General features: G+C 33.7%; 1 protein-coding gene across 4 annotated transcripts; it reads right to left on the bottom strand.

The window, feature by feature from the left end:
- Nucleotides 1-1315: 1315 nt before the first annotated feature.
- On the bottom strand, nucleotides 1316-7429 carry LOC126979981 (tetratricopeptide repeat protein 14 homolog). 4 transcript variants are annotated; one of them, XM_050829593.1, is made up of 7 exons: nucleotides 7306-7429; nucleotides 6768-7073; nucleotides 6010-6086; nucleotides 4976-5098; nucleotides 2608-2828; nucleotides 1633-1805; nucleotides 1316-1456 (listed from the first exon to the last, which is right to left on the bottom strand). In XM_050829593.1, exons 2-6 carry the CDS (start codon nucleotides 7066-7068, stop codon nucleotides 1760-1762), a joined length of 768 nt encoding a protein of 255 aa, XP_050685550.1. In that variant the 5' UTR covers nucleotides 7069-7073; nucleotides 7306-7429; the 3' UTR covers nucleotides 1316-1456; nucleotides 1633-1759. The 4 variants fall into 4 exon arrangements, with proteins under 4 accessions (XP_050685550.1, XP_050685553.1, XP_050685552.1 ...); XM_050829596.1 differs by lacking the exon at nucleotides 1316-1456 and adding an exon at nucleotides 2105-2264 and having other exon boundaries at nucleotides 1674-1805; XM_050829595.1 differs by lacking the exons at nucleotides 1316-1456; nucleotides 1633-1805 and adding exons at nucleotides 1812-2029; nucleotides 2105-2264.
- Between the last annotated feature and the right edge of the window lie 5163 nt (nucleotides 7430-12592).

The raw sequence follows: 12592 nt of genomic DNA on the forward strand, positions 1-12592 counted from the left end.
GTATATCTGATGATGACAATAATTTACTCAGAGATTCTATCATCAGATATATTTTTTTACAATGACATTTCTCTGGGAGTATATCTATAAGAAGTTGTTTCAAATTACCTTCAGCTCGTAATCAATATCGCCCTGTGACCTCACGGGGGCGGCTGCGGCCTCCTCCACGGGCGGCGGCGGCTGGTAGCCGTACGGGTGGTTGAACTGTGAGTTGTGCGTGCGGGACGTGGAGTCTCCATCTCCCAACATTGCCATCCTCTTGCTTAGTGGAGACAGTGACCGTTGACGCTTATTGTTCGACTGAGACCGGCGCTTCTTCTTGCGATTGGGACCTTCAGAATCTGCTAAGTTAATTAAAATAGCAAATATTTTAAGATTATTTTGGGTCGAGTTGGAAAATGTATGATAGAATAATGTGAAACACTCTTTTAGATATAATATACATATTGTTATGTTTCAAAACAAAATTATTAACACTTCCGAATTGTTTTTCTTGGACCAAATAATAATTAAACAAAATTCTTTCAAAACAATAATAAATTATATAGTGACTTACCGCTTGTATCAGAAGATGATGAGGATGAGTCGGAAGAATCACTCGAGCTGCTCGAGTCACTCGATGAAGAAGAAGAGCTACTAGATCTCTTCTTCTTTCCTTTGCCTCGTTTCTTCTTCTTTTTCTTTTCCTTCTTTTCAGTAAGATTCAACAGCTGCTTCAGAGTTTCTTTCATTTCATATGATTTAGCGCCAGTCAGCCCAGGTAATAGTAGTTCTGCTGGTTCTATGAGTGGCTTTGCTGTTGATGTTTTACTCTTTAGAAAATCTAACGAATTTTGTGCTTCCTCATGAAATGGTATAATTGCTAGACAGTCTTCATAAGCCTTCTGTGCTTCTGCAATCTTATTCTCATCCTCATAACTTCTTCCTAAGGCTACAAGTGTTTCTCCTAGATATTTCCTTGCATTTGCATGGTTTGGGTTAAGTTTTAATGAAGTTTCAAAGTCTTCTATCGCCTTTTTGAAAGTGCCACTGTTAGCATAGAGTGCTCCACGTGCAACAAGTCCTTCTACATTCCTTGGATCAATACTCAGTGCTTTGTTCAGACACTGGAATGCTTCTGAATGTCTTCCTGCCTTGAAATGTTCTATTCCTTCAGCAACAGATCGAAATGCCCATTTACTGGCTTGGGCTTGTCTTAATTCATCTGCATATTCTGTCGAAGTGAATCCACCTCTGTTAAACAAGTGACATTTTTTTAAATCTTTATTGAAAATACTTAAAAATACAACAAATAATTGTAAATAATAGTAAGTACCTCAAAGCTGAGAAGTTTGTGCAGTGGATGTTGGAGATTCCAAGGAGATCAGAGAGGTATTGTATGCAGTTTGGATTGTTGAAACCGGGGCTCTTCTCCAAAATGGCTTCATAGTTTTCACCTTTCATTTCCATCGTTTTCCTGGCACAAAACAGTACAAATTACTAACACAAATTTAGGCCAGATACGAATGACAATGTTGGAAAATTCACTTTAATTGTATTCTAATTTGAATGTTTACTGAATTAAAAGTGTTAAATGATCAAAAATACCTAACAAAATGTCAGTCAACAATGTCACACGAACATTATCCTCACCTGTTCCATCTAGCTGTTCAAAAAACTGTTATAAACTTTATTGCTTTCACACAAATATAACATCATATTATAGTATTAGATGATGTCGCCTCAACTATGTCATGTTAACATTACCAAAATGTCTCAGCTAACACAATGCAGGTCTAAATAGATCCTTGAAGTTGATGGAAAACCTAGAAAAAAACACCCTAAAATAATGGAAATCCTTTTACATTCATTTGCTATCCCCAGTAGAAGACAAGTGCTGCCACATATCATTTCATCCGAGTGCCTCCTTTCAGCTAAAAGTGACTGTCGCAATATATTCCAAAAAATTCCAATTGGCTTAACAATTAAATAACGCCAACATCCAAAAAAAGCTGATTATATTAAGTCCAATCAATTGTTTCTAATAGTGCTGCAATGTTAAATAGTAACTTTAATATAGGATTCTTTTCATAGTATGCATCATGGCCCTACATTATGTACTGACCTTTTCCAAAGTTATTTTGTGTAACATTTAAAACAAGAAAACAATCCTCAACACAAATTAAATTTCTCCACTGGGACTTTGAAACATCCATGGTGAATTGCAGTTTTAATAACACAAAACAGTGCATTTTTCTCATTTTTTGTGTATTGTGTGATTTGTACTGAAAAAGCAATCAAAACAAAGGTGAAACACTTTCCACACTTGAGCACTCTCATATTGTTGAACATCTAGACCACTCTTATTATTGGGATACAGCTGATGGTGAGAAGTTTCAATTTGTCATAAGCAGTGTGTCCTTTCTTCACTTTCATATTTCAGTTTTAATTTCAATAAACCACCATAATACTTGTAGATGAACACATCAGACTATCACTTGGGTACATAGAACAAACTTAACTTTTATCTTCACAATACAAAATACAAACATGAAATCAAATAAAGCTGTGTTTATTTCTCTGCTAGTGTAAATACTCTAAACAATGACAGTGTGATCTTATACATACTTGTAAACCAAGGGGAAGTCGTCTGTGCTGAGGAGCCCTAATGGTGGTTTAGGAGGTGGATCATCTGGACCCCGAGTGACACCTTTCATGCCGCACACCATTTTGTCTGTGTCTGGGATAACTTCGAGAACCTCACAGCAGACAGTATCATTCATCAAGTAGTTTCTTGACACATTTTTCTTGTCAACCGCCGGTATGATATTAGCAACGGGTAAAAAAGCCTGGTGAAAAAGAAAAGACAATGTTAATTTTATTCTCGCACATGAACATAGCCTCATGGAATAAAATTAAGTATTATGGAATCATATTTTGTTCTGTTTGTTTTTTTTTATATATTTTTTTCACATGCAACCAGTGAACGCATATATAAACACGGAAGCATTTCTGACGCTTTAAAATAGCGCAACTAAAACTATACCGCTTACAAAACTGTACCGACACGCGGATCAGTTTGGTTAGGCGAGTGGATACGATTGAATCCCTGTCAGACGAAATTTTAAAAACAGATAAAACAACATTTAAAATAAATTCATGTGTTATACAGTGGTGCAGAAATTATACGGATCATCATCCCAAGGGGAATTGAATCACTTTTCATATGTAAGTAGGTTAATTACTTAAAAATACAATAAAATGTATTTTATTTGGGGGATGGCATTATGGCCATCCCCCTCCACCACATTTTACTAACTTTTTATTACAGAACTAAAATATTTATTTAGTAACTAAAGATATTTGGTTTTAATTTTGCCTTTTTGTGGGATGGTATTTCACTGTTTTTTGTTTGTCGGTAATGATCACTTTTTTCGACTCTTACTTTAATAAAAATATGTGTACGTGCTAGTGCCTTTATTATTACACGTTATTAGGGTTCCATAGGCAAATGGCAAAAAGAGGAACACTTATAGATTCGTCATGCCTGTCTGTCTGTCCGTCCGTATGTCACGGCCACGTTTTTCCGAAACTATACTATAAAAAGTATTCTGTAAACCGCATTAAGATTTTAAAACAATAATAAAAATTTGGGAGTTCCCCATACTCAGAACTGAAACTTCTAAAGAGAATAATAAAACTAAAAAATCTATATGATGTACCATGCAAACTTCCACCGAAAACTGGTTTGATTGAGATCTAGTGAGTAGTTTTTTTTAAATACGTCATAAATTGGAAACCGCAATTAACCTTTAATTCAATCAACTCAAATATTAAGTAATTAAAATGTTTACTTATCAATAACTTAATTTAAAAAATACACTATTATTAAGACATCGATTGAAGTTACAACTAACTACAAGAACTTTTATGTTATGTTATAATGTTACTTGCTGCTACGGAACCCTTCAACATATTTTCAAGAGTTTGTATGCACACATACATTGCAAAAAGAAAGTGCTTGATATACTTGTCTTGCCAAAAACTATTTTTGCGGAATATAAATTATATGCATGTAATAAAGTGAGTCATTTAAATATTTCACATATTAAAATATATTCAGTGTTGTACCAATAAGTTTCTCTACATTTTTTTTGAACCATATCAATTTTTTTTTAAGTTTTGTGTGCATATTTATTGTCCTGTAATTAATATTCTGGTTATAGTTAATTTATTGGTGTCTATTCAATTATTATTTAAAAAAAATATTAATTGAAACCATCGCTGGCCATATTCTCCTTTAGTACAAGAGGAATCACAGAAGCGTTGCCGGCCTTTAAGTAAAGTATACGCATTTTTATACACTAATCTAGCTAGTATGTATAGTTTAAAAATCCATTTCTTTTATCATGACTTATCCCCTCATACAAAACGCATCCATCGACGACATATCAGCTGACAAAAGCATTGACAATATGTCTAGCACGTGAACAGTTACCCCCCTGGTGACCGTAATCATGTCATGTCGAGAACCAATCATGTAAACCATGTTGTGCGCATGACAAAATAACTGAAAAAGCACATCCTAATATTGGCCTAAATTCGATACCAATAACACTTTTTAATATGCAGTAAGTTTATTGTATTGTGACTAAATTGTGTGAATTTTTGCCGCTAATAATCTATGGTAGTTAGTATGACAAGACTGCTCCCATGTTTAATGTGTTCACTGCATGCACCACACTAATCAAGATTTTGCTACTTTGTATTGAATTATTAGATCTATTTCAAGGGTTTAAAAAATCACTTAGAATAAACTCTTATGCTGAATACTGAGTGGTAATTTTAATTGTTCTAATTCATTTATATTGTAGTTTCCTGCTTATTCGTCTAAACATACACAGCTTAAGAGTTATTGTGTGTAGAATAAATATTTGACTTTGAATTCCTACCATCAACTAAGCTTGCTAGCTATGCTAATAACATTGTTATGTACCTTCACATTGATATCAGCTACATATCTTGATGTAGGTCCTGCTGTGCAGAGTACTTTCAGCATCATGCCAGAAGCTGTTCTGTTGATTACTGCTCCAATTATAAGCTCTCCTGTTTTAACATTCTACAAAAATAAATTATTACTTATTATGTGAACTATGAATGTAAATTTTAGCTATTATACATAATATATTAATGTTATAATATATCATAGTTAAATTTCAAATTAAAGTTAAATTTCACTGCAAGGTGTACTGCTTGAACCAATTGATGCTCTCAGGCATTTAGAATCCAAACACCCACATGGTGTTCATCAACTAGATAATTTCCTTTTGTACAAAAAAAAGGTCAAAGGAAAAAATAATATATGCCATTGTTGTCATATAATTAAGAACAAGATCCAGATTTTTTTTCTAAGTAATGTGAAGCAATGTGTTCCTTCTTAGAAGTAACTACTTATTCAGTGTTCAGTTTTTAAATTAGAATATAGAGTACAGCATTCTGATGTGTAACTATCCAGTAAGTAGTACAGATCTTATGTATAAAGTTTGTATCTTTATCTTTTCTCAATCATGTGCGAGTGTAGAAATACAAAAAAACACATGCAATAGTTCTTTTTAGTTTGAAAAAATCTTCCATCTAAATAAATGTTGTTAATTTTATATGACCACCTTTGTAAACCTGGTTTTTTGAGATTTTTGAAAATTCTGGCATGAAATATACATAGGCCTCTCCTGATAAGCTCCAGCTACTTATCCTGAGAGGTGTAGGTTCAAATCCTGCTTTGTCCAAAAATGTTATGTTAATTAAATTCATATATTATTTTATTCATTTAAATCTCTACAACTTCCAGACCTTGGCAAGTCAAAATCTTTCATAAGATAGACCACACAAACAAGTTGGATCAAAATGGGTGCATAAGGAAAAAATAATTCATAAATCTTCTCAGACCATGTCATGAAATGCATCACATTTATAGCATAGCAGACAGGGTTTTAAGTTTGCACAAGAATAATTACACTATAAGCCACTTACATCAAAAAAGTGTCGAAGTCTAGCTGATTTATCAACATTTAAAAATGTTTCAAATGGTGGCATCAAGGCATACAAATCTGAAACAAAGAAATATTAATTTAGACAAGTAATAAGACAGATAATATTTAGGATATTCTTGTTTACTATCCTACAATGACATCCTCTGAAAGTTTATTGCTCCAAAATTATCAGTTTCTCATTTTTTTAACCATTCATTTCCATTTCCATGTTTCAACATAACTATTATAATTAATAAATAATTAAGTTATTGAAAAAAATTGATTGATTTATTAAAATATTATTTGGAAATGGACCAAACTCTCTTGAGGCATTATTTAATTATAAAAAAATGCCATTGAGTTACTTAGTTCGTTCTTCTCAGGTCTGAGGCATACCATTTCAAATGGGTGGTAGTTGTTGACATTAAATAAGTGAAACAAATTTAAGAAAAGTCAAAAATAATAAAATTATATCAGGTCCAACCACATTAATGTAAGGAATATTTATTTCAAAAATATTATTTTAGGCCACAACTTTTTGATACAGACATGACCACTCAGTTAAATGTAACAAAAATGAAAAATTTTTACCAATTTGGTAATTGCTATAATTATATTGTTTACCATATGTCATATAATTATACCTAATCTCTTTGCATAGACTTAAGCCATTTAATTTGCTAATAATTTAAAATATGGTATTGTTACATATAGCAGATTTATGTATAGATAATATTTTTAATATATAATGTAACTTACTGTCTTCGGGAGTAGTAGAATCAGTTCCAAGGCTGGAAGATGTTGGTGTCTCTTCTAATACTGAACTATCAAATAACATATTAGCTTCTTTTGCAATGAATTGATGTAGTTTTAATCTTTTTCCACGGTCTTGGAAAGTAAGGTGCTTGTGACGTGATTGGTATACGGCAAAGTCGAGCGTACCCACGCCAATTTTCGCCAAATCTTCTTCGCCTCGTTCAGACTCCCACGTTTTTTGTAACTGCTGGCCATGATAATTTATGGATTGCGCCACTAAGGACGCATCCAATATCGGTTCCATCTTCTCTGTAAGATTAAAACAATTTTATAATTTATAATAAAAACTAAAATGCCACATAATTAGTCGTACATACAAAGTGTAATAGATTTTAACATTATATTTTATTATAATCGCCCTACTATCGCCATCTTGATAAACTTGTCACAGAACTAGAAGAATCAAATTTACTATTGTCCTAGACGAAAAGCTATTAGAACAAATGATTATATTTATATATTGTCAGTAAAACAATATTACCTCTTTTTCCACTCTGTTGAGTTTAGGAAATTTTCATCTACGAAGAAAACAATTTCACCGTTTCACAAAAATTTTCCCCACCGCACTGCAACTCACAACTTCGCAAGGAGCAACAATTACAAAATGGCGTCCGTATTTTTAGTTTTTATTGATTTTGGCTTTTGCAGTTTGCTACAGATTACGTAAAAATTCCTTGTTTTTTTTGTGGATTTCTTCTGATTTTAATCTGTTATAATTTATAATTGTGATTGTGTGTGCCAGCATAATAATTTTATTATATATTTATTAATTTATTTAGATTCACCAGAGGTAATTACAATATTACATTTATTATTATGCTAATTTACAAAATGCATTACCTTTTAAGGTGAATACCGCATGCTAAATTATGTGTGAAATAGTTATATGAAATTATATAAAATTATATGTTTATTCTTATTTTATACCACGTCCCTCGACCTGACGCGTGATATATTCTTAGAGCTTTCATCTAGATGATCTATTCGACGTACTGTGAACGATTGCTGAGAATGGAAGCAAACTAAAGTAAGGACTATTTAAAAAAAGGATGGATATAGTAGCAGATATCATAGTTATCTGATGGATCGCCTGATAAAGTGACAAGCATTTGACAAAATAATGTCGATTTATATAATGGTAGGCGAGCCTAAGAGACTAAATAGGGAACTCGAGCGTCGTGGGCACTTATTGGATTGAGTAGGTTAGATGCTCAAAAGACAAAAAAGGGCTATATATGTCACTGTTGGGGGGTGCGTGTACAACAAAGTAAATAAGCAGTCACAAAGAAATACTCAAGCGCTTCAGATATTAATAGTGTATAGGCCCCACGTGTTACTGATAACAGAAAAATTAATGTAATTAATCTGCCGGTTTACATGGTGGGGGTGGCCAAACGAAAGGGTAGGAAATAGGGAAAAAAATCTTTTACACAACCTCATTGAGAGGAGATGTTAAGTGAACCCTATTGTAGCTCCTGGTCAAAACACTGACGATTTGGACGTGACCAAAAGTTATGACCGATTTTGATAATACAAAAAAGTCGTGACCATGATTACCCATGCGCGTCTTGTTATTATAATCATTATAGCTTACTTTTTTTTACTAATCAGATCGGATGCTCTAGACGTTCGACCCAGGACTCAGGTATGTTGCGAGTTACCACAAGGTGCCTCTTATGTTATTCTGACGCACTCGAATAAATCCTAAAATCCCCACTTGAGCTGCTCTACTACTATGTGTCAATGACGTTCTATACATATGGACATATCATTCGCAGTCTGATAACGGAACGGCAAAAGTGTGCTTAAAGCCAATGTAAGCACACTATTCTCCTTAGTCGTGTGTCAACTGTGTGTCAATCAACAAGCCTAAGAGTGCTATAAAAAGTGCTTAAATAATACATTAACGACTCAAAAAAAAAGATGGTGTGACTTATCATCAGTAAGGTTATTTTATTATAAAAGATTGATATGCAAAAAGCGAAAGTAATGTAATAAAACGTATATTTTTTCATTAAATATGGTACAATATTATTGACAAGTCCCCAGAGAAGACCCGCTTGTCAGAATGGGACAGATGAAAGTGAACGGACACAATCAGAAATGTATAGACATAGCAGTCGAAGGTTATTATGGTGTCAGTTGTGGCATGTGCCATATTTCGGCTTTGATTTTGTATGAGGTGCATTGTCTATATGTATAGAACGTCATTGATTATGTGTACATAAACTGTTTGACACATGTTTGTTTATGACTTATTGACAATTATGAAAGGCTAGTGATAATTGATTAGTTGACATTCTCAAATTTCGTTATACGGAAGTGGAGTACAATTATGTGATGATTCATTTTATTGTGAAAATAGTAGTAGAGGTGCTATAGAAATATGTACAAACAGAAAACTGTAAAATATGGAATAATATTGTGATCAAAAGCCATTAAGCTTGTGTTACGCTATTTCATATAAGAAACAGTCTTTTTAATATTTTCATTTCGTCAAACGGAACTATTGAGTGCGAGGTTGCGAGACCAATCTGCAAGATAATTCATCTAGAAATTAATAATAATAATATGATATATTAATATACTTATAGTGATTGTGAAATGCAATCTGTATTGTATGTATGTATGTCCAGATATAATCTGGAACTTTTATGCCGCCACTATTAATTTATCTAGCCTATGACAATCTGCTACTTTACTTAGACATTGTGAAATAGCCCCTTTGTATAAAGATTAACAGTTATAATTTAATAAGGTCGTTAGACTGATTCTTAAAGTTTCCTTACTCATACAACTACAACGTAACGTATGCTTACATTCATATCAAGGTAAATTTCTATTATATATTTCATTATTAAGTAATCTATGACCACATAATATAACATCTTGGTCAAGACTGTGGCTCTCCAAACAAAATCTGAATTATCATTCAATATACGAAGAACAGCTTTACAGATTGTTGGTTGGTTGATTTTATTATTTACACGTATTTATTTTTCAATTTTGAAACACAGCTTTTGAATGGTTCCTAAACTCCTTTGCAAAAAACCCATTCCCGACTCGTGGTCACACCAGTTTTTCACACCAGTGTGACCAGTGTACTAGTAATTTATTTCCTCGTCGTCACACCAAGGGTTTTACTGCACCCTGTTGGTAATTGATACAAGTGATGAATGATGATCAATTTCTATTCTCATGATTTTGACATTCTCGGTAGTTTACATAACGAATTATTATGGACGGAAAAAGTTTTTTGGTATAGTGTGTTTGTCTCCTAACTAGACCAACAAAGTTCCGAAGTGAAAATTTCCGCTTTCTACCATTCCGTCCACATAATATCTCTTGTGAGGGATATCCTGATTCACTGAAATAAATTGAAAAAAAAACCAAGGAAAAAGGGACAAAATATTGAAAAAGATTAATTGGTCATTAATGCGCAAACGAAATTTATTAATAATAATATATCTTTAGGCCACACATAACTCTTTACCTATTTTGACAGATTGTCCTTATCACACCACTAACGTTAAGATATAAAATTATAAAAGGTGTAGTAAAACCCATGGTGTGATGACGAGGAAAAAACATTTGCGTCCATAATTATTAGTTATCTAAACTATCGAGAAAATCGGAATCATGAGAATAGAAATTGATCATGACTTGTATCAATTACCAACAGGTTGTAGTAAAACCCTTGGTGTGACGACGAGGAAAAAAAATACTCGTAGTCACACTTGTGTGACCACGACTCGTGGTCCACGAGTCGGGAAAGAAAAAACCGGCACATTCGATTTATTCTTCTAGTATTAACTGTTCTATTTTTGGAGCAATAATATAAATTTTTCACATTTAATTGTAATATAGTAAGTAAAGTTTCTAAGTAAGTTGTTCGCTTTCATCGTAAACCTAGGGGTGCGACATGCGGCAATAAAATTTAATTCAAATCCATATTATGTAGCCGTTTTTTATTTCAGTAAGCTATATACTAAGCTTATATATATGCTATAGTTTTGGGTACATATATTAGCAAGCCCAATACATATTAACTTTTCCGCATCAGCCGTGCCCGCAGGCACTGGTAATTCAAAAAACAGAGTGAGCGGCAGCGTTGCCAGATGTACCGCTTTTCCGCTTTTTACACCGCCTTTCTTGATAATGGACCGCCCTCCGCTTTTAACTGACGCGGTTCCGCTTTTGAGACTTGTTAGTTCCATGTCATGTTCAACTTTGAACAAGTTGAAAATTTACTCGGTTGAATGAATACTTCCAATCTGAAAAGACTTGTAACAGTAGTACCCGAAAAAATGGTGACTTATTGAATGAATGGTGAAAGACAAAATTGGTGAACGGCTGTTCACAAATCTTCCTAACTTCGCGCTCACAGCTCTGTCAGTTCTTATTTAAAATGCAGATAATGAGAGGAAATTTTCAAAAATAAATAATATAAAAACTGACCAGCGAAATCGTCTTATTACACCAACAGTCGATGGAGTTCATTTGGCGGACTAGGCTGTAAGAAAAAATAAAGGGGCTGTTCCAAAAATTTCAAAGCTTCTCCAAACATGTTGGCAAAGATGACTGTCAAACAGATTTACAACATTCCAAAAGCAGAGGTCGAAGAGTCGGGAGACAATGCTGAGGATGTGTTTTCCATCGAACAAGGAATAAGAATAAAATTCCTATTAAACACTCACATTTTTTTATGATCACTGACATATTCCCTTTCATTTATAAAATCTCTTTTCCTGGTTTGAATAAACATCTAAAAGAATAAAGCTTATGGAGAAAGAACAATTGATAATGTTAGGTACATTATCGATTGTTCATGTTAATATATAATGTTTAAACAAGAAGTTCCGCTTTTTTTGTTTAAAATCCGCATTTTTAAAGTACCGCTACCACATTTTCAACTTTCCTATCTGGCAACACTGGTGAGCGGCAGTGCCCCAAGGCACTCTTTTACCTCACCCAGTTTTCACCCTTATTAGGTGTACAAGATGCTTTATTTTATTGAAGATTTATTTGCCTTCGCAATTATGAACGAGTGAAATCCGATACACATTTCGATCCGTTACGATTCAAGGCCACCAATATTCGACGCCATAGCTTTACGGACATAGCTGATAGCACTTTTGTGTTCACTTGTTCCCGGGCGACGCGACTAGAATTTCGAATGTTATATTTTTTCCTTCTTAGTTATAAAAAAAAAATTGGCGGGAAATCATTTGTCTATTGTTTTTTATCACACATCAAAGTTCTACGTATGCAACGAAAATATGGAATTATGTCGAAAAGATTTTAGAGCGATGATTATTTATGATTTTAAAAGTTCTCTCTCTCCGCAAGACTGTGCCGCTCGTCTTCAAAATACTTTTGGGAGAGAAGCACCTTGCTTGAGCACCGTGAGGCGATGGTTTGCTGAATTTGAGAGAGGTCGGGTTTCTTTACATGACGAATTTCGTGAAGGGCGGCCTTCAACGAAAATAATGTGGCTACTGTTGAGCGGCTAATTAACCATTGGACCCGCCGATTGCTATGAGACAATTCGAGGACTATTGGGGATTAGTATGAGCCAAATTAAGAAAATTTTTCACGAAGAATTGAAAGTTCGGAAACTTTTTTGTCGTTGGATCCCTCATGAACTCACAGCGATGCAGAAGCGGGCTCATGTGGAAAATATGCTAATGAAGTATGACCACGGACATTGAAATACTGTTTATGATAATGTCAAAGGAGACGAAACGTGGATTAATTGTTTTGAACCC

This window comes from Leptidea sinapis, chromosome 4, assembly GCF_905404315.1.
Source record: "Leptidea sinapis chromosome 4, ilLepSina1.1, whole genome shotgun sequence".
Lineage (NCBI taxonomy): Eukaryota > Metazoa > Arthropoda > Insecta > Lepidoptera > Pieridae > Leptidea > Leptidea sinapis.

Bases quoted from the DNA above. Each gene is read 5' to 3' on its own strand.
- LOC126979981 (XM_050829593.1), bottom strand. From the start codon at position 7,068: ATGGAACCGATATTGGATGCGTCCTTAGTGGCGCAATCCATAAATTAT. The intron at 5,099-6,009 runs GTAAGTGGCTTA...TTATTTTTGTAG, and splicing joins GACTTCGACACTTTTTTGAT to AATGTTAAAACAGGAGAGCT. The intron at 1,806-2,607 runs GTATGTATAAGA...GTTTTTTTCTAG, and splicing joins GACTTCCCCTTGGTTTACAA to GTTTTCCATCAACTTCAAGG.